Source organism: Eulemur rufifrons, chromosome 1, assembly GCF_041146395.1.
Source record: "Eulemur rufifrons isolate Redbay chromosome 1, OSU_ERuf_1, whole genome shotgun sequence".
Taxonomy (NCBI): Eukaryota; Metazoa; Chordata; class Mammalia; order Primates; family Lemuridae; genus Eulemur; species Eulemur rufifrons.
Window position 1 is genome coordinate 27058666 of NC_090983.1, and position 22037 is coordinate 27080702.

General features: G+C 39.4%; 1 protein-coding gene and 1 pseudogene across 1 annotated transcript in view; one reads left to right on the top strand and one right to left on the bottom strand.

The window, feature by feature from the left end:
• Positions 1 to 10390: 10390 nt before the first annotated feature.
• Positions 10391 to 10757, top strand: LOC138383244 (protein crumbs homolog 3-like; annotated as a pseudogene).
• A 1859-nt stretch (positions 10758 to 12616) lies between these two features.
• Positions 12617 to 22037, bottom strand: part of ZDBF2 (zinc finger DBF-type containing 2) — a 102908-nt gene continuing 93487 nt past the window's right edge. The window contains exon 5 of the mRNA XM_069474200.1: positions 12617 to 12681. Within this exon, the coding sequence (XP_069330301.1) occupies positions 12617 to 12681 (65 nt within the window). The remainder of the gene's footprint in view (positions 12682 to 22037) is intronic.

Here is a 22037-nt window from a genome sequence, read left to right on the forward strand (position 1 = left end):
TTGGCAGCATGAAATAGTCTCATCATTCACATGTGTTTGGAGGCAATCTATCCAAATAAAATACCCATCCATCTACTAATTCTCTTTTGTGTAGCAAATATTTCCAAGCAACATTTTTCTCATCCGTTGAGTTTCTTGTAATAGCCTTAGTATATTCTTACACACTCAACAACTGTAGCTTCCTAAATCCTGTTTTACATAGCACCAAATTTGGTAAGAAACAAAAATGAATGCAGACAATAATAAAAATAAAACAATAATAATAACAAGAAGGAGGAGAAAGAAAAGGAATTATTTATGTAGCAGCTACTAGGTGCCAGATGCTGCATTAAACACGGTAGTTGGTTGATCTCACTCTTCCTCCTCATACAACTCTGTAAAAGAGCAACTATTGTCACTCCCATTGTTATTGATGAGGGAACTGAAGCTTGAAGAAGTTCAATATCTTGTCTAAGGACTAAGAAGCAGGGCTGGTCAGGAACCCACGTTTGCCTGACTCCAAAGCATAACCTCCCAATCACTCCATAATGGCTCACAAATACCCTCAATCTATGCAGTATAATAATAAAAATCACACTAAAAAAATACTAAAATTCAATCTTCTACCTATCCCACACTTAATTAACAATTAATTTTTTAAATTGGAATTGAAAAAACACTGACATTCTATAATCTATTTGACCATAGTCCCAAAGCAAAACACCTAAAACAGTCTTTTCAAAGGAACTATCACATTTTTTTAAGGCTAGTCAAGGAAAAATGACATTTTGAAATGAAGATACTTGGCTATAAACACAATTTTAAATTTTATTTTGTCTGTTTCAAATCATGGACACATTGATCCCACACAGAATTTGAATTACAATCCTAACTTTACATTATAGATTTTTTAATATAGCCATTCTATAAATTATTTGTACATTTCCAGAACAAAACATAATCATTTAAGTGGGCCAAGATCCTCACTTACCAACAATTTAATTTTCTCTAAATTTGAAATTAACCAGCATAGCCACCCATTAAATTTAGTTTAATATGATCAATTAATTAGTAGCACTTATCAACCACCTACCCTTATCAAATAATAACATTAGCTTTTTCCATATTAAGATGTTTAGATTGCTAAAGTTATAACTATGAAAGCTTAAATCCTGAGAAGTCATTAAATATTTTTATTCTGCTATTTTCCTAAGACAAAAAGAATAGCTAACATTTGTGTAGCTCCTTAAATCATACAACATGCTTTTGCACACCTTATGTCACTTAGAGCAGTGCAGCATGTAGGTCAAAGCTCTACTGGCTGTATTATTTCTGTTGGATCGTCATGGCATTAGACTGTTTGTGTCATGGATATGGACATGGCGTAGAGACAGGAATCAAACGATAGAGACCAGCAATCACTTCTCCAGAAGGAAAAGATAAACTCTAGGATTCTTCAGAGTCCAGTTCTAAACTTTTTATTGGCTATTTTGATAAATTATCTGAGGGAAAGATTGCACGGTGAAATGCTCAGTCTTGCAAAAAAACATTAAGTTCTTCCATGTACTAAAATGTTTGGGTGAACAGGGATAAACTATAAACAGATTTTCTGACGTGGTACGACATGGCGGAAAAACTGATACAAGAGTTTTAATATCAACAAGTAAGTTTTGGAAAAAGTAGTCCAAACTATTTATGTATCTCTAAATATTCATTCATCCTACCTTGAAACATCATAGATTATTATTCAGATTACAACTACTGATAACACCACACCCACACACACACATACAGACACACACATTCCAATATGGGAAACAGACTGTGCAGTCAATATTGACGTTCCTTGAATAAAACAACTTCATCTGAAAAATATCAACAAAATAATGTTGGTAATCAAAAAGAAAATATGATCAAAATTACCCCAAACTCTGATGTACAAACCCTATAAAGAATTTGGACGCAATCCAGGAAAAAGCATTTTAAATGACCAAGTTGCTGCTAGATAAGATTCTAAAAAGATAAGAACCATACCATCTGGCAAGATAAACAATGAGAGAGGATGTTTTCAAAGGCTTTAAAATCATGAACAATATAGATAAGGTGAACATAGCCATCTAAACCCTAAAATGTTTTAATGAAGAGTTTGCATCTGAAATTTGAGGGAGACAATTGGGGCAAAGAACAAGCAGTATCACACATAGTACTAAATTAATTTGTAGTGGGCCCCTCTTGGGGAACCTTCCCTGCTCAGATATCTCCCCGCTTGCTTTTTTTTTAATTTCAGAATATTACAAGGGTACAAATGTTTTGGTTACATAGATTGTTTTTGTACACCTTGAGTCAAAGTATAAGTGTGCCCATCACCCAGATAGTGTACATTATACCCATCAGGTGTGATTTCACCCATCCCCTCCTTCCCCCCCACCTGATTGATTTCCATATGTGCTCATGAGTGCTGATCAGTTAGTTCCAATTTAATAGTGAATACATGTGGTGTTTGTTTTTCCATTCTTGTGATACTTCACTTAGGAGAATGGTCTCCAGTTCCATCCAGGTTGTTACAAAAAGTATTAATTCGTCATTTTTTATGGCTGAGTAGTACTCCATGGTATACATATACCACATTTTATTAAGCCACTCATGAATTGATGGGCACTTCGGTTGATTCCACATCGTTGCAATTGTGAATTGTGCTGCAATAAATATTCATGTGCAAGTGTCTTTTTGGTAAAATGGCTTTTTTTCCTTTGGGTAAATAGCCAGTAGAGGGATTGCTGGATCAAATAGTAGGTCTACATTTAGTTCTTTGAGAAATCTCCATACTCTTTTCCATAAAGGCCGTAATAATTTGCAGTCCCACCAACAGTGTATAAGTATTCCTTTCTCTCCACATCCATGCCAGCATCTGTTGTTTTGGGACTTTTTGATAAAAGCCATTCTCACAAGAGTTAGGTGGTATTTCATTGTGGTTTTGATTTGCATTTCTCTAATAATTAGAGACATTGAGCACTATTTATGACTTTTGCCCACTTTTTAATGGGGTTGTTTGATTTTTTCCTTGCTATGTTGCATGAGTTCTTTGTAGATTCTGGTTATTAGCCCTTTATCAGATGTATAGTATGCAAATATTTCTCCTCTTCTGGAGGCTGTCTATTTGCTCCATTGATTGTTTCCTTGGCTGTGCAGAAGCCTTTTAATTTAATCAAGTTTGATTTATGAATTTTTGTTTTTGCTGTGATTGCCTTCTAATTAAACAAGTCAGTCAAAAATAAAGAACAGAGAAATAAGAGGAATGAACAAAGCCTACAAGAAATACAGGATTACGCAACGAGGCCAAACATAAGCATCACAAACACCCCTGAAGGTGAAAAAGAAAACACACAAGGATTGGAAAACCTATTTGAGGGAATAATTGAGGAAAACTTCCCTGGTCTTGCTAGAAATTTAGATATTCAGGTACAAGAAGCTCAATGAACACCTGGGAGATTCATGGCAAAAAAGCAATCACCAGGACACATAGTCATCAGACTGGCCAAAGTTAAAACATGAAAGAGGGACTCCTGTGAGTTATAAGGCAAAAACATCAGGTAACTTACAAAGGAAAATCCATCAGGCTAATTTCAGACTTCTCAACTGAGACCTTACCAGCCAGAAGGGATTGGGGCCCTATTCTCAGCCTTCTTAAACAGAATAATGGCCAGCCTGGAATTTTGTATCCTGAAAAACTAAGTTTCTTATATGAGGGAGAAATAAAGACCTTCTCAGGCAAGCAAACACTGAGGGAATTTGTCAAGACCAGACCTGCCCTGAAGGAAGTATTCAGATGTGCATTATACATTGATCAGCACAACAGACACCCACGCTCAGAGCCCATATACCATAATGGCTCAAGACGTAAAACAAAGCAATAGGGTTCTACCCAATAGGATAAACAGAAACACATCCCACTTATCAATTCTTTCAATAAATGTGAATGGCAAAGTCTCAGGTTATAAAATCATTGTACACAAATCAGTAGCATTTCTATACACCAACCACAGTCAAGCTGAGAATCAAATCAAAGACTCAATACCTTTCACAATAGCAACAAAGAAAATAAATTACCTAGGAATATATTTAACACATCAATTGCCACACAAAAAAATCAGAAACTTTTCCTTGGGGCCATAGGGTTTTATTATCAACATAGAATAAAAACTTTGAGTGTAATTTAAAGGTAAACATAAATAGAAAAACAAATTTATTACTTCTATTCGTTTAATCCACGTTTTAAGGCCAGGTGTCGTAGCTCACGCCTGTAATTCTAGCACTTGGGAGGCCAAGATAGGTGTATCGTTTGAGCTCAGGACTTCGAGACCAGCCTGAGCAAGAGCGAAACCCTGTCTCTACTAAAAATAGAAAGAAATTAGCTTTAATCAGCTGGGCATGGTGGCACATGTCTGTAGTCCCAGCTACTCAAGAGACTGAGGCAGGACGATCCCTTGAACCCAGGAGTTTGAGGTTGCTGTGAGCTAGGCTGACGCCACGGCACTCTAGCCTAGGCAACAGAGCGAGACTCTGCCTCAAAAAAAAAAAAAAAAAAAAATCCAAATTTTTAGAATTAAATTGTCAATATCAATTATAACAGTAAGAACATCAACAAGTAAGATTTTATATCTGCTTCACATTGCCCCAGGGTCAAAACTAGAGTGAGTTAAATATAACTCTTATGGCAGTTAATGTGTTAACCAAGGAGGTGAAAGATCTCTGCAAGGAGAACTACAAATCACTGAGGAAGGAAATCGCAAAGGATGTAAACATATGGAAAAAAATATGCTAGTGGATCAGCAGAATCAACATTGTTAAAATGTCCATACTATCCAAAGTGACTTATAGACTCAATGCAATCCCCATCAAAATATCAATGTGATTTTTCACAGATCTAGAAAATATAAATCTATGTTTCATATGTAACCAGAAAAGACCCTGAATAGCCAAAGCAACTTAAGTTAAAGGAACAAATCAGGAGGCATCACTTTACCAGACTTCAAGCTATACTACAAGGCTATAGTAACCAAAACAGCATCGTACTGGCGGAAAAAAAAAAAAAAAAAAAAATAGAGACATAGACCAATAGAACAAAACAGAGAACTCAGATATAAAGCCATCCACATACTGCCATCTGATCTTTGACAAAGCAGACAACAATATACACTGGGGAAAGGAATCCCTATTCAATAAATGGCACTGGGAAAATTGGATAGCCACATGTAGAAGATTAAAACAGGATCCTTATCTCTCACCACTCACAAAAATTAATTCAAGGTGGATAACAGACTTAAATGCAAAACATGAAGCTATAAGAATTCTAGAAGGAAATGTTGGAAAACCTCTTCTAGATATCAGCCTAGGCAAAGAGTTTATAAGGAAGACCCCAATGGCAATCACAGATATCGCCACACTTCTGAAAACACTCTGAGAAGTCCGTCCCTATGGCCATGTCTATACCTCATGGTCCTACTCCCCCAGTTCCTCCTCCCCAATCCAGTCATAGCTCATTCATTTAGGCTCAGACACCCGAGCCAAGCTGGACCAGTCACAGTGCTTCATCTTCTAGCCACACCTGATTGACTCAGGATGGCCAATCAGAGTTTTACTAGGGACTTTTTTAAACTAGATATAGGAACAGAGAGGGAATCCCTCTTTCAGGATACAATGCTCAACAGCTTTGTTTCCTGTTCCGCAAAAGTTGAGGATAATGTCCACCTACAGTGAGCAGCACTAGGAAAATTCTAACTAAGGAGACCAGATAGATTATTTTCCAAACTATGACACTTTTGAGAGTGAAAGGGATCAGAGACATAAACCAAAAATATCTTGCATGAACTCAGATGTGTGATCCCTCTAGTCTTCACTAATAGACAGAGATAGTCTCTGACATAGACATCTCTGACAGAGACAACACGAGGAACAGACAACGGCTGTACTTATGTATGTGGTGCTTGAATATCACAGAGGCTGGTATTGAAAAAAAATAATTTTCATTCTAATTATAGTCCTAAGGTTAATTAAATGATTTTTTAAAATTTCTGGTCGCTATGGAGAAACATTTAAAACAACACAGCAACAAGATATGGTGCAATGGACATGGACTTGGGCTGCCCAGATGCCCCTCAAAGAAATGCTTGTAGCCCCTGCTGCTGGGAGTGGTGTCAGCAGGCAGCCCTCAGCTCTTAGCCTTTTTAGGGGTTGCTTCAGCAGCAGAGAGTTGTTACTCGCCAAGGCCACACCATTCCTGGGGAGATCCACATCCAATAACTGGATAAAGGGAGGATATAAAGACCTGGCCATTTTAGGTCAGCTTGCCAAATTTAGCAAATAAAAATACAGGAAAATTTGAATTTCAGATAAACAATGAATCATTTTTTAGTATAAATATATCCCATTCAAAATTTGAATCTGAAATTCAAATTTAACTCGGTGTCCTGTATTTTATCTGGCAAACCTAATTTTGCCCCAGTGCAATACAAGTCTAGCAGGCCGGCCTCACTCCAGAGCTCCCTGTGGGGTGTGCCAAGCCAGCTCTCAGGTCAGCTTGCCCTCTCCCTCTGCCTCCCTCTTTCCAGGGCCATTCTCTTGAGAAGAAAGCATCCTGTATGTAAAATTCCATCTCAAAGTTTGCTTCCCAGAGAACCCAACCTGCCACAGAGGCATCGATCTTCTGTTTTGCCCAGCTTTTGAAAAATGCAGATCATAAAAATAATCCCCCCAAAGTTTTTCCAAGTCTAAAATGACAAGAAAATGATTAGTAAGTAAATGTTTTGTTGATGGTTATATTTTGAAGTGTTTGTTAAGAAATATTTATTAACTTATTTAGAATAATATTAATAGCCATTACATATTAACAGAAATAATGTTTATGAAAACAACTATTTTCCAAAATAAAACAGTGTAGTGAGAAGAGCAGATCCTTTTACATTTTACATTTTGCAAGTCACTTTCTTGTCTGTCTCATTAGAAGACTGATGAATTTTCATATCTGCTCATGCATTTGATTTGTTATGTTGGTTGAAGTACATGAAAAAAATCCAGCCTTACATAAATATGTACAAGTATTTTTAATAACCTTTTCAGATAATTGTGGATATTCACCTTTGATAGTCAATTAAAACTACACAAGTGGTAGTTTCTTAAAGATTAGTTGTGCTGTAAAACCTAAAACCCTATCATTTGTTGTACTCTGTTAAATTAAAATACATGTATGTGTGAACAAACTCACTTGAGGCGAATCGCATTTATGATACAGTACAGCTAGAATTTTTCTAGACTTTATATAAACTTTATTTTGAGCCCTTGTGCAATCAACACATATAGACATTCCTTCCCATTTTATGGGACTTAATTTTATTATTTTTTAAAAAGAAATATTGGTAGTCAATCTTTGGTATATTTGATATGCGATTTCATGGTCTAAGTCAAGAAGGCAACCCTCAATTATAACATCGTTCTTTTGGGAATTCACAATCCATTTTGTGGTGATTTGCTTCACTAAAGGGTTTACAGGAAATGCATTTTAGCAAAAATCAAGAACTGCTGAGAGTGGCAGAAAGGCAGTGCAGTGCAGTGGCAGGAGCCTGCAATTCAGGACCAAGAGCCCAAGGTCAGATCTCAGCACAGTCTCATAAGGAGTTCCAAACTATGACACTTTTGAGAGTGAAAGGGATAAGACACATTAACCAAAATATCTTGGACAAACTCAGATGTGTGATCCCTCCAGTCCTCACGAACAGACAGAGATAGTCTCTGACAGAGACGACAGGAGAAACAGACAACAGGAGAAACATACTGCGAAAATTGTCAATTATTATATTTTGGAATTTACATTTAGTTAAATGTGTGTTTGCAGGTTGATATAAATTATTAAATGGAAATATGTTTGGCATATGTCTCTAATATTTAATGATATTTATGTCATAGAAGGAAACCATACTTTACTGTCACATGAGCCTTGGGACACATAGATCATGGGCTATATAGTCTGGTGATAGATACCCAAGGACACATATCCCGTTTAATATTCTGGGACATATCCCAAAAATAAAGCAACATTTGTAAGCCCAACATTCATCCAATGAAATAATGCGCTCTATATATCTAAGTTAGATTGTAGTGGTTGTATTATTATTAACACATATTCCTTATGGGACAAAGGAACGCCTAGGGACCCTTTTCCCTTTAACATAATAGCAAGAGTTTGTCTACTTACTGGTTCTCTGTCAATTACTATAGAGAAATGAGATACATACAAGCCATGCTCCGTCAGCAAGGTGAGGCAAGCACCAAAGTAACCCACTTCCAGTCCAGCACCAAACTATATATAAAGGTTAAAGCAGCGATCAGAATCCCCACGTTTATGCTGCACCCACTCTGCAATGCAACCACACTTTGTTCTATCCCTCCCCTTCCTTACCACTCCCCTTGACCATCTGGTGCCCCCTTGCTCTTGTCCCCTCACCATCCTTTGCATCTCTCCCTAGCTTCTCTAGAATCACATGACTTACCTACTCCCTTGTAGATCAGATTTCCCTGGGCTTTGGGATCACTACTCAAGAATCAGGCAGTTCGATAGGCCAACCAGGAGCTATGCAGGGTGCTGTGAAGTCATGTAAGTAGTGACTATGGAGGGAAAGCTGGAACAAGGCTCCCTAAGCCAGTACTCAAGGGAACCTCTATTCCCGTGAGGGAGTGCTGACTGGGAGAAGCAAGGCCTCCAACCAACTTGGCCCCATCCTCATTTGGCCTGGGATCAGGCCTGTCTGCAGATTCTGTTAGCCATTTTTGTGTGTCTTGCCAGATAAAAACCTCATATGGTTGTTCCAAAGCAAGAAGAAATATTACTAGAACAATCAGAATGTATGTAATAAAACTATCACATCACAAAAAGAACCTGCTCATATTTAAGATGAGATAAAAAGTTAGATATAATGGCCAAAGGTCATGGAATCAGAGATGCTGTGAGTCCAAAGTTACTGAATTCATCCCCCCTCTCAGTGGAGGGATTCCTCATAAAACAAGAGTTGAAAAGTCAAATGCCTACAGGGACTAGGCAGGTAATGAAAAAAGTGAAGGTACCAGACAATAAAGAATGGTGGGAACTGTGGCAAACAAGAAAACATATGCCATATCTACAGGGGCAGCCCCTACACAGCTCCACCCAATTGTTGTCTTCAGGCAAATGGGCCCAGCACTACTAGATTTTCTAATTTTTCGAGAGAAACTAGAAATCCAGATTTTTTCATGGCTTTAAAATTTTTAAATGTTATCTGTACTTTCTAATATTTTTAAAGTGCCTTAAGCCAAAGAAAACATGAAAGTGAACCAGACCTGGCTCACAATAGTGACTTCTCAATGAAGAACCTGTTTAATGGTCCAATTCACATTTCAGCAGCTCCTATCCTGAGCTCTTCCTTACACTGAACCAAAGCCTGTATCGGCATAACTTCTACTGCAGATTACATAGCTCTGTCATATGGATCAACACAGAATAACTCTGTCCTTATATTTCCTTTTTTGTTCTTGAAATATCTCCCCAAAACAATGGCTAAGGCTTTATTATCTCTTACCTTTTCTAATCCATTCAGTCTCTTTTTGCTCTCCAAACTCTTTTTTATTAATCACTGTGCTATGCTTTTCTCTAAATTGTTTTCATCTTGCTCTGTCTCAAGTACCTACAGTGACTCCCTATCACCTTTCATTTCAAGTGTGTCTGTGGTCTGACCCATGGTTACCTATTTAATTCTCCCACTTTGTACCTTCTGCTCTAACATATTGTTAGCAGGAAATGATTCTTCCATTCCTGATGTTTCTTTCCAAAGTGGATGGAAGTCTATTGCATTCCACTCCTCTGTCCCTTTACTCTTTTCACCTCTAGGGTATAGAAGTTATTTATTGGATGAGTAAATTTGAAAATAAACTGGCCGTGCTCACATCAGCTTTCTTTTCTCCTACCTGGAATTTCCTTTCTCCTGGGATTGAGGTACCCACTGAGAACAGAAGTCCTCCACCAGGAAGAGTGATGTTTTGGCCTCCATTTGCCTTTCAATTTGTACAGAACCTGGTTAGAGAACTGAGGAGCTATTTATTGTGCCTTCTGAAAAATGCAAATCATTATGTTCCTTCCCAACTCAGGAGATTCTGAAATACCACAAATCATTACAACTAAAAGGTAATGCCGGGAGCCGGTGGTGTCGGATCAAGCGACCGACGGACCGACCGAGGTTCGAGAGAGGGATCGGGACCAGGAACTTGAGCGAGGTCTAAGACGCCTGGGCCAGGTGCGCGGTCGTAGGCAGGCCGGGCGCAGGATGCGGTAGGAGAGGCGCGCGCGAGGAGCCCCATCCCCGGCGCCGCCAGCCCCTCAACCCAGCCCATGGCGAACCCCGGCCTGGGGCTGCTCCTGGCGCTGGGCCTACCTTTGCTCCCTGCCCGCTGCGGCCGAGCCCGGTGGCAAACGCTGGCCCCTCCCGCCAATGGAAACACCACTAATTTCGCCTTCTGGCTCCAGCTCCGATGGGGCCCTGTCTCAGGAAGCCATCACCGCCATCATTGTGGTCTTCTCCATCCTGGGTGCCCTGCGCCTGGCTGTGGGGCTGGCGCTCTTGGTGCGGAAACTTCGTGAGAAGCGGCAGACGGAGGGCACCTACCGGCCCAGCAGCGAGGAGCAGTTCTCCCATGCAGCTGAGGCCCGGGACCCCCAAGACTCCAAGGAACCGGTGTGGGGTTGCCTGCCCATCTAGGTCCCCTCCTCTCCCCCCCCCCCCCCCCACTTCTTTGCTGTGTGATCTTTGGGGAAGGAAGGCAGAGCCCTCTCTGGGCAATCAGACCCACCCTATGCTTATGAATAGAAGGGAAGAAGTTGCTTCAATTCCAAGGCCTTGCCCTGAGGGCAAGGGAGGGTGGGGACTGCTCACTTTTTATATATTTATATAAAATTGGTAGTGAGATATAATAAAAGCTTTTTATGAGCTGGTGGGGGCATTAACCTAGACAAAAGAAGCAAATGCAGAGGTGAATTGTAAGGTTGCAAGGGCCCTAGGGGACCTGGCAGGGGACTTCCTAGAATCCCCCCCTAAGGAATTTCAGATGCCCCTGGAGGGAAGGAGGTGGGAGGGATGGGTTTCTAAGCAGACAGAGGGCTCTAGATAAACTCACCACGAAAAACAAACAAAAAAAAAAGATAAAAGATAATGCCTTTAACCTTGCCCAAGGGAGTCCTGTAGTCTGGCAAAGAGTTTAGTTAAGCCCAAGGTAAGGAATATTGAGTTTTGCCAAGTTCGTTATATTGTAGATCATAGAGAATGTGAGTGTGCCCCACACCATCAGCAGCATGGGGTGTGTGTATGTTGGGAGGCAATGAAGAAAGACTAGTCGACTCACAAAGTATTTGTTCTTGCCCACAAATGTGTAGTTCTGAGGAAGACAAAGATCTAGAACACCAAGATGACAGGGAGGCAATGTTTTCCAACATTTGCCTCATCAGGGCCCACATAGGGAATGATGATATTTGTATGGCACTCTGGGGTAAACAAGGAAGTCCACCGCCTGCCAGAAGTAACCATCCTAGTGGTTCTGGTCACTTCAGTTCCCACGTAGGTGCCCCAAAGGCCAAGAAGCTCAATATCTTAGCACAACAAGGTGCCTATGCATATCAGTTGAAAAACTCTGCCTTAAGCTCAGGGACCATCGCTAATTTTATGTTTATTTCCCTAGAATCTAGCACAGGGCTGCAGCACTCAAAAATGTTTATTGAAAGATAGACATTGAACTCACAGGCTCCTTCTGATCCCAGGGAATGGAGGGTGCAAGATTCAAATAGCTGGTGTCCTCAGAATGCCGGACTGTCTATTCAGAATCAGCTGGATCAGAGAAACTTGATATTGGTTCTCATCTATCATTTGCTTGGATTTTAGAAAATAATAAAATGTAGACAACAGTGTAAGACAGGCACACACTCATTGCTGGTAGAAACACAAACAGGTGCCACTATTCTGGAAATGTGAACCATATACCTTAACATTTTGATACCTTGGACTTTTAAGAATCCTTCCTAAGGAAAATTTCAAAAATGCAAACAAAAATTTACATCCAGATATTTCTGTTATAGCATTATTTTGCACAAGAACAGGGCATTGCTTAAGTAAATTATCATGTGATAGAATTTTATAAAGCTTTTTAAGCTTCATTAATGAAGAGTTTTTATGACATAGGAAAATGCTTCTTATTGCAGTATTAGGTTATAGAAACCATGCAAAATGGTATATGAATTATCATTTCAACCGTTTTAAATATACACATATCAATCTTCAAAAAATGATCAAATAACCACTGAGTGATGGGATTATTGGCAATTAATGTTTTCTTCTCTTTACCCTCTGTATTCTCTAAATTATTTACAGTAATACTCCTTATTTTTATAATCATAAAATATTATAGTAAAATCATGTTTATGGAATATGTAATTAGATGGAAAATGCTTAGGATAGTGTGAACTAAAATAAAATTTTAAGGCTCACCCCCCCCCACCAGCTGACCAAATGGACCCCCTCGTGGCCAAAGGAATATCCTAAAACTAAATTGCCTGCCAGGAGGAAGGAGGTCAGACATGCCTTATCATGCCCCCTCCATTCTTGCGGACATCCCCGTTGTAACCCATTAACAGGCCTAAGGGTATGCAAGACAAACGTACAGGTCCTCAATTTACACAACAAATATATGTCCTGTGGCTTATCTCTGATAAACAGGTCCTATGTTAAAACATTCCAAGCCTTTAGACAAACCTTCATGTCTTTAACCAATTACAAGCCAAAGAATCTTTAAACTCACCTATAACCTGTAAGCTCCACCCCTTCTAGATGGCCCACCTTTTTGGGCCAAACCAATGTATGCCTCCTACGTATTGATTTATGACTTTACCTGTAACCCCTGTCTCCCTGAAATGTATAAAACCAAACTGTACCCAGCCACGAGTCCACTGGCTCAAGGGTTCTTGGGCGTGGCTCCGGGTCATGGTCCTCAATTTTGGCTCAAAGTAAATCTCTTTAAAATTACTTTACAGAGGCCAGGCACGGTGGCTCACTCCTGTAATCCTAGCACTCTGGGAACCCAAGGCGGGAGGATCCCTTGAGCTCAGGAGTTCAAGACCAGCCTGAGCAACAGCGAGACCCCGTCTCTACTAAAAATAGAAAGAAATGATCTGGACAACTAAAAATATATATAGAAAAAATTAGTTGGGCATGGTGGCACATGCCTGTAGTCCCAGCTATTCGGGAGGCTGAGGCAGAAGGATTGCTTGAGCCCAGGAGTTTGAGGTTGCTGTGAGCTAGGCTGATGCCACGGTACTCTAGCCCGGGCAACAGAGCAAGACTCTGTCTCAAAAAAAAAAAAAAAACCTACTTTACAGAATTTGGCTTTCTTTGTTGACAATAGTAAGCAAAACTAAGATGTATAGTTGTATATGTATTAGCATGATTACAACATTTAACTTTTGTAGTATGTATATATCCATATTTGGAAAAGAAAACTGCACAACAATAATTTAAGATTGGTTCTCATCTGTCAATGTGGTTATCTCTCGGTAACAAGATCAAGCCATTCTCATTCTTCGTTCTATTTTTCTGCATTTTTCAATTTCACACAATAAAAAGGTATTAATTTTATGGTGATAACAACAATAAAATTCATTTTTTAATTTAAAATTCAACCCTAAGGCTAATGTTAGTAGAACTTTCAAAGTAGAAGATTAAGTAAGGCTAAACCAGAGGAGTATCTAATTATCATGTGAGCAAGAAATCTTTGGCAAAAACATCAGTGAGACTAACACGGTCTCATTGTAGCTTGAAAAAGACTCCATTGAACTTCATTATCATAATCTAGCCCGTGGTCCCTGTTAGACTTGAGAACAGCAGTTAAACTTTGACATTTTCTACACTAGTGACTTTTCTCTCCATTCTAATAATTTACAGCTAAGTCAGTTTTTAAATTTAAAGCATTTCTAGAAATAAGATACTATTTAACAGACATAAAGACAATAAAAATATGATGTCTCCCTATTGTCTTTTTCATCTTCAACATGTTTTACTAAGATTCATTTATCAAGCAGTGACAGATGTGGAAAGTTTACCAAAAAAGGACACAGCTCTTAACATATAATCAAGGAGACTATCTTTCTGCTGATTTGTGTTGACGTTAACTAGCAATAGGGTTGGTTGACATTTCCTCCTATTACTGGAATATCTTTCTTCCACTTCATAAATCTGACAGTGTGAGCATGGAGAAGCTGTATTTCTATCTGGCACTATCTCTAGTGGCCTGAAAAGTAAACAGCTCCATGTTTATAGCAACTCTGACTACTTGGGGCTGAAAACAGGACCTGAGGGGGCTATAAAAATGCAAAATAATTCAAATGGTGAAATTTATTTCTTCTGTTTTTCAGAATATAATCTGCCAATCACTTTGTATTTTAATGTGCCGGGAGTGAAAAGAAGAAATTAATATCAAACAGCATTTTAGCTGGTAATGAATTATCCATTTTAATTAAGGCTTTTTTTTTTTTCCTAATGGGGCATTCAATATACCCAGGAAAGTATTTACCAAGAAGCCGCCTTCCTGTCATCCCACCCTGAGGCCATAACCCGGAACCATTTTACCATAAACACAAGGGTTCATTGATACCCTGGGAGATCTTTTGAAATCTGTCTGAACACTTCTCTCTATTCTTTCTACTCACACATTCTAATATTAAAATGAAAAATAGAATGTACATACAGATAAATCAATGTCAAAGGCCTGTGGAGTAAAAGATAATGAATAGAAGAAAGAACATTGTGGCAGAGGGTGCTAGTTGCTTGGCAATATCTAATCTCTCTTTTCTGGGCCCACAGCTAACCCATATTTCCCAGCCTCCCCTGAAGTTAGGAGTGGTCATGTGACTGAGTTCTGGCCAATGGAATGCAGGCAAAAGAGATGAGCATCTCTTCAAGACCTGGACACAAAAACCTCCATGTCTTTCTTACCTCATCTATGAGGAATGGAATGGAATGGAAAAACAGTGGCTCCAATGGAATGGAAAGCAGTGGCTCACATCTGTAATCCATCTCTACAAAAAATAGAATTAGCTGGGCATGGCGGCACACACCTGCAGTCCCAGCTACTGGGGAGGATGAGGCAAGAGGATCGCTTGAGCCCAGCAGTTTGAGGTTGGAGTAAGCTATGATGACACCACTGCACTCTAGCCCCAGTGACAGAGCAACACCCTATCTCAAAAAAAAATAATAATAATTAAGGAAATAAGATAGAAAAGGACTGATGGAGAACAACTGCCCAGAAACTGCTTGTCCATGAACACCCATGTTGAACTATTACATGAGCAAAAACTAAACTTATTATGTTAAGCTACTGAAGTTTGGGTTGTTATTTTAGCAGTTATCCTACCCTGACTAAAGCAAGCATGATTACATACATTTAGGCAAGTGTTGAAATAGGCATCTACATAGAGAATTTCACCTATGTTATATCCGTGATAAAAACAAAGACTAAAAAAATGACAAATTTGGCCGGGTGTCATGGCTCACGCTTGTAATCCTAGCACTCTGGGAGGCTGAGGTGGGAGGATCACTTGAGGTCAGGAGTTCAAGACCAGCCTGAGCAAGAGCAAGACCCTGTCTCTGCTAAAAATAGAAAGAAATTATATGGATAACTAAAAATATATACAGAAAAAATTAGCCGGGCATGGTGGCGCATGCCTGTAGTCCCAGCTACTCGGGAGGCTGAGGCAGGAGGATTGCTTGAGCCCAGAAGTTTAAAGTTGCTGTGAGCTAGGCTGACACCATGGCACTCTAACCGGGGCAACAGAGTAAGACTCTGTCTCAAAAAAAAAAAAAAGAGCGAGACCCCTGTCTCTACTAAAAATAAAAAAATTTTTAAAAAAAGAACTTTAAAAAAAAAAGAAAAAAATGACAAATTTTATGTGTTTGGCCCATAGCTAAATAATTCAAATTATTATTTGATTTATCAAATCACTTGTTCTATAAATGTGGTTAAACATTTAAAACTTTTTGCATAACTTGATGGCCGTCACTTTGAGAACTTTATATAATTCTATATAGCTTATGATTAGATTTGGAGGAAGACATCACAAAGGAGTTAACATTACAGCTCAGTCTTGAAAGATGAGTAAAAGTAAACCATGTGATTAGTGTCCTAGAACTTTAAACAGGAAAGGATTCTTACAAATGAGAAACTAAAAGCCAGAGAAAGTGGAACTTGTCCAAGATCTTATTATACTACTATACTGTAGCAATGCTTGGTTTAGATGAGGAATCCCTTGGTTCCCAGGCTAATGTTTCTTGTACTTCCCATTTTCTCCCCATATTACTTCACATAACAAAGTGTAAGTGTTCTCAGAATTATCTGTCATAAGGCAATGACTACACGCATTTCCAAATTTTCAAATATCTACACACATGCACATACATAAACATACTTAAATGTATGTGGGGAGGTTCCTAGCTAAATGAGAGCAGAACCTCTAGTACAATCATGCCCATGATTAAGGAATACGACCCCATTCCTGCTGTCTTCAAATCGCATATATCTAGCCACATGCCCAGTATGGTAGCTAGTCTCCAGAGATGGCTCCCAAATTGCATGCCTCATGGTATCCATGCCTTTGTATGGTCCTCTTCTGCACTGATTCAAGATTTCCAATAAAATGTGGCCAAAGTGGCATAGTACCAATGTCAGCCTTTAAAAAGACAGCTGCTTCTTCCTCCCTCTTGAAACATTCCATTTAGAGAGTGCAGAGCCACAGTGTAAGAAGTACAGATAGCTGCCTAGAAAGACTATACAGAGAGGCCATATGCAGAAAGAGAGGCCTGAGACCACATGGAGAAGGAGAGAGGCCCAGCAGGACTCACAGCCACCAGATAACTCCCACCTCAGCCAACATCTGACTGCAGCCACAAGAAAGACCCCAATTAAACCAATAGAAAAACCACCTGGGTGTGCTGGTCAGCCACACAGAAATGAGAAGTAATAGAATAGTTGTTATTTGAAGTGGTTTGTCACACAGCAATAAATGACCAAAATAGAATTTGTTTCATAAAAGTAGAATGTTGCCATAATAAAAATCTAAAACATATGGCATTGGCTTTGGCACTCAGTGGCAGACAGAAGCTGGAAGAGTTCTTGAGGAGATTAATAATGAAGGCCTGAAGGACACTGAAGAAATTGCTATTGGAAGCTGGAGAAAAAATGACCTGACTTATGTGCAGACCAAATAGCAAAACTGTCACCTGTAGCATGGATGATAGAAAGGATATGTTACAAACTGATGGATCTGGCTAGGCAACTTCCCAGTCAGGATACAGTTGGTCCTCCATATCCATGAGTTCTGCCTCTGCAGGTTCTACATCTGTGGATTCAACCAACCGCAGATCAACAATATTTTTTTTAAACCAATAAAAAAAATACAAACGTCAAAAATACAGTATAACAACAATTAACATAGCATTTACATTTGTATTAGATTTTATAAGTAATCTAGAGATGATTTAAAGTATACGAGAGGATGTGCATAGGTTATATGCAAATATTACATCGTTTTCTATAAGGGACTTGAGCGTCCTTGGATTCTGGTATCTGTGGGGGTCCTGGAACCCATTCCCCATGGATATGACTGTATTGCAAACGCCAACTGGCTTCTGGATTCTTTTAGCTGCTTGTGCTAACATACAGGAGCAGCAAGATGAACTAAAAAAGTAACTCCCATTCTCAACCAGAATTTGGAGGAAATATAAAGGATTTAGGACTTTCCATATTCAAAAATAAAACTTTCTCTTTTCTAGCTTCTCTAGGCAGCAAAAGATTCCAAGAGAGATGGCCTCAGAACAAAGATCAAATCCAGGACTCTTTTAGCAAAATATGATCCCAGAGTCAAGTTTGGATCAGTGGTGTAGCTCGTTTGTTGAGATCTCAGGAAGTGTTGAGGAGGTCCTTCATAGACCCTTTTATCTGTACAGAAAGGCTTCTAAGAACATTAAGGGTGTATCTCATAGACTCTCTCAACCAGACAATAGTGCTTCCAAGAATATTAAGACAGGTACCACAGCACCCTGCTTCTCGGCCCAAGGTAGAGAAGGTCAATCTCAAAGAGAATTATGCATGTGACTTTTGTCTAATGGAGTGAACTCCTGTAAGATTTGCAGGAAACTCACATAGTTTTAAGAAAACTATGCTCATGGAAACACTATCAGCTTGAACTAAAAACTACAGACATCATTTAAAATGAAAAGAGGTCTCTGGGCCTCTAAACTTATATTGTTAGAAAGTAAGCTGAGGAAGCTACTTGGCTGTAAACATAGGCCATTTCTTGTACAAAAGGAAAAATGACTCCATGGGTGGAAGACAAGAGCCTAGATCATGGAACCAAGAGCCATGGAGGACCACTCTAGGGAGTAGGACTGGATTTTAGTCAAAGAATTGGCAACAGTTCCCAACAGTTTTAGGATTGCTATGAACCAGTGACAGCTATATGCTTCCTGTTTTCTTTTTCTTAAATTGGGTGTCTGTTTAAACTTTTTTAATCACTTCCTAAGCACTGTGTGTGTGTTGGATAGGGGTCAGATTCTTTGTCTTTTTACTTCACTAGTCGTCACATTGATAGGAGATGAACCCAGGGAAACTTAAGCTTGCCTAGATATGATTTAGATGACTAGATTCTGGATATAAAGCCTGAACCTGATGCCATAGCATAAGAAGACCTTAAAAGCCTTGGAAAGAAGAGTGTACTTTCCATGTGAAAAAGACATGAATCATTGGGAAACAGAGGGCAAACTGTGGTAGCCAGTCTCCAAAGGTGGCTACCCATGGTTCCGTGACTCAGTATTCATGTCCTTGCATGATATCCTCCCACACTGAATCTAGGCCGACCTGTGACTTGAGTTAACCAGTAGAATTCAGTAGGAGTAATGCTGTACTATTTCCATTCCTAGCCTTTAAAAGGACTGATAGCTTGTGCTTCCTCCATTTCAGAATGCTTTCTTTGGGGAACCCTAAGCAGCCACGTAAGAAGTCCTGCTACAGAGATCACATGGTGTGCCGCATAAGGACAGAAGAGGCCCTGAGTCTCCTTGGCCAATAAACAGGGCCCAGCGATCCCAGACAAGTCCAGATGACTCAAACTCCAGCTACCACCTGACTGCAACCACATGAAAGATTCCAAGTGAGACTAGAAGAACTGCCCCACTGAGTCCAGTCAATCCACAGAACTGAAAGATAATAAAATGAATATTGTTTTAAGCCACTAAGTTTTGGAGTTGTTTGTTAACAGTAAAGATTATCAAAATGCACTGATTTGCACAATGCCTAAGGACTCCATGGGAATGAGTTTGAACCTATGTACAACCACAGTTCAAAAATATATAGGCATGTCCGACAGACTTGGGAAGAGGGCCCCCATAAGTCAGACTCTAGGGAAGAGTCTGCCACAGCAGGCCAGACTTGAGAACAAGTGCTGGATAGGTGGAAACATTTGTTCTGACTTCAAATGAGGCTCAACTTAAGCCACCTGATCCATCCAGCTGGGTGTCTATATACCATGGGGAGAAATGCCAAGGTTATCAGGGAAAAGTAAAATAAACTTGTCAGTATGAACCTAAGCAATTCTGCTGGCAGATATCTTTTTTCTCCCCCATCTCCCTCCCATCCCTGTCTCCATCCCTGCCAAAGGGGCGGGGGGTGGGGGGAGGAGTTAGTAACAAGCCAGAGAGAGGAGTGAGCACCAAAGAGAATAGGTGAGCGCCCCTGGGTACACAGCCCAAGCAGAGCAACAGAGAGATTAGTCACCACCCATGTGGATGAGCCAAGCAACACTTACTAATGATCAATGAAGGACAAAGAGGGAAGCCACCAAGACACGGAGGGCAGACATAGGCTGCTGACATAAACTATATGTGAAACAGCCTCCCATTTTTGTAGATTGACAGTGAGAAGAAAGGCTGAAGTGAGGTGAGGTGAGCAAGGCTATTAATCAAAACATGTATAGGGACAAACGGTTGAAGTTGTCTTATCCAGGTACCAGAAACCTGTTGGAGACATTTGAGTTTCTTACATGAATCTTTTTATGGGATTTATCACAGTGAGCAAATACCATGTCTTAAGCATCTTCTTGTCTATAGTTCCCAACCCCATGCCTGGTACATAGTAGGTCTCAGTAAGCATCTGCTTAGAAATATTATGGCAATCAGAAATACGAATAAACAAAGAGTTATAGTGACCTTAAGTGGAGTCAAATATGCATAACATGGATTTATCTACTAATATTTAGAATGGTCCTTTGTGTTTAAGTCAAACTGCAATTGCTGTATGTCAGGTGAAAAAGTCATTAGTAAATACTGGGGGTAAAATATGAGTCATCCTATTGACACTGGATCTGACTTTGTGCCTAGCACCAATTTTGTATTTATTAATTAAAGTTATTTCTCAAACTAACGGGTGAGGATGTCCAGAGATATAGTCAATCAGGGATGGGAGAGAAGTGTGACAAAGGGTCTTTCTACTGTTACAGCAATCGATTTGTCTCATCAATCACCTTCCATGTGCAGAAATCTAAGGGGAATAATACCATCTCCTTCTGAAAGTGATGACAGATCAAGACAAAGAACACAAACATAATGAGAACCAGTTTACACAGTAAAGAAAGGTCTTGTTAATTATGTTCCTTCTCCTGAGACCTTCCTTAATAAACACCCCGAGGTTGCTAGGAAAACGTGAGGAAGTCAGAGCCCGGTTTGACTTAGGGAAACAGGAACCTTTATTGATCTCGTGATATCCAGCTCCAGGACTCAACTTTGATGAAGGCTGTATAATTATACTCCTGCCCATATCACAATATTTTTCACAATTCCTGCCCAGTTGTTTCTCCCTTCTACACTCAAAAATAATGAGGAGGACCATTATCAAAAGAGATGGTACAAATGACTGCAAATATAATCTCCTTCAATTCATGTTTTTTTTTTCTTTTTTCGTAGCTATTCAGGGAACATACCTTTTTTCCAGTTTTATTAAAGTATAATTGACAAATGAAAATTACATATATTTACAGTATAGGTGATGTTTTGATATATGGATACATTGTGAAATGATTACCACAATCAAGTTAATTAACATATCCATTAACTCACATAGTTTTTTTGTAGTGAAAACATTTAAGATATACTCTCTTAGCAAATTTCAAGTATAGAATGCAATATTATTTACTACAGTCACCATGCTATGTATTAGATCTCCATAGCTTACTTTCCATTAGTTCAGTTTTGTTCATCTTCTGGAGTCTTATCCACTGTTCTTCTTTTTTGGAGGGCTCTTGTACCTGCCCATTAACTCTGGAAAAGTTGGATGGATCTGTATCTTCCCGCATCCCGGCGCTGAATCATATTGCATCTCCAACATCCTATAAACACTAACTTTACCGTAAGTCCTAAGAATACTATTTACACATCAAACATAAAAAAACACTGTAAGGAACATCTTTTGGCTTGGGCTACTCAAATCCATTTACCTTCTTCTGGTAAGTGAACTCTTTTTCAGGAACCATCTTTCGCCTGCTTCCAATGTATGAGGTTCAAAAGAGTTGAGTCTAAACCTGGTTCAGGGGTGTGAATATAATTTGGGTTTAACTAACTACAACACCCCTGACCACAGTGGCCCATTGGTGGGTCTGGTATCCAATTAAAGCCAATTGAAGTTAACTCTGGAAATTTAGTAGAGCAACTGGGAGAGGGGTCTCCCTCCCATCTTCCCACCATGAGAGGAGAACTTGTCCAAGAAGCCAATATAAAAGAAAGCAAAGCTGATAGACGAAGAAAGAGAACTTGGTGACAACTATTCTTGAACCTCCCAGGTAGGTGAATCAATAAATTCTCCCTCATACTTAATAACTATTGGAGTTGGGTTTTGTGTAATAAAAATTGGAAGTTTTCTAACATAAAGAGATTTTAAAACATGCTAAGACACAGAGG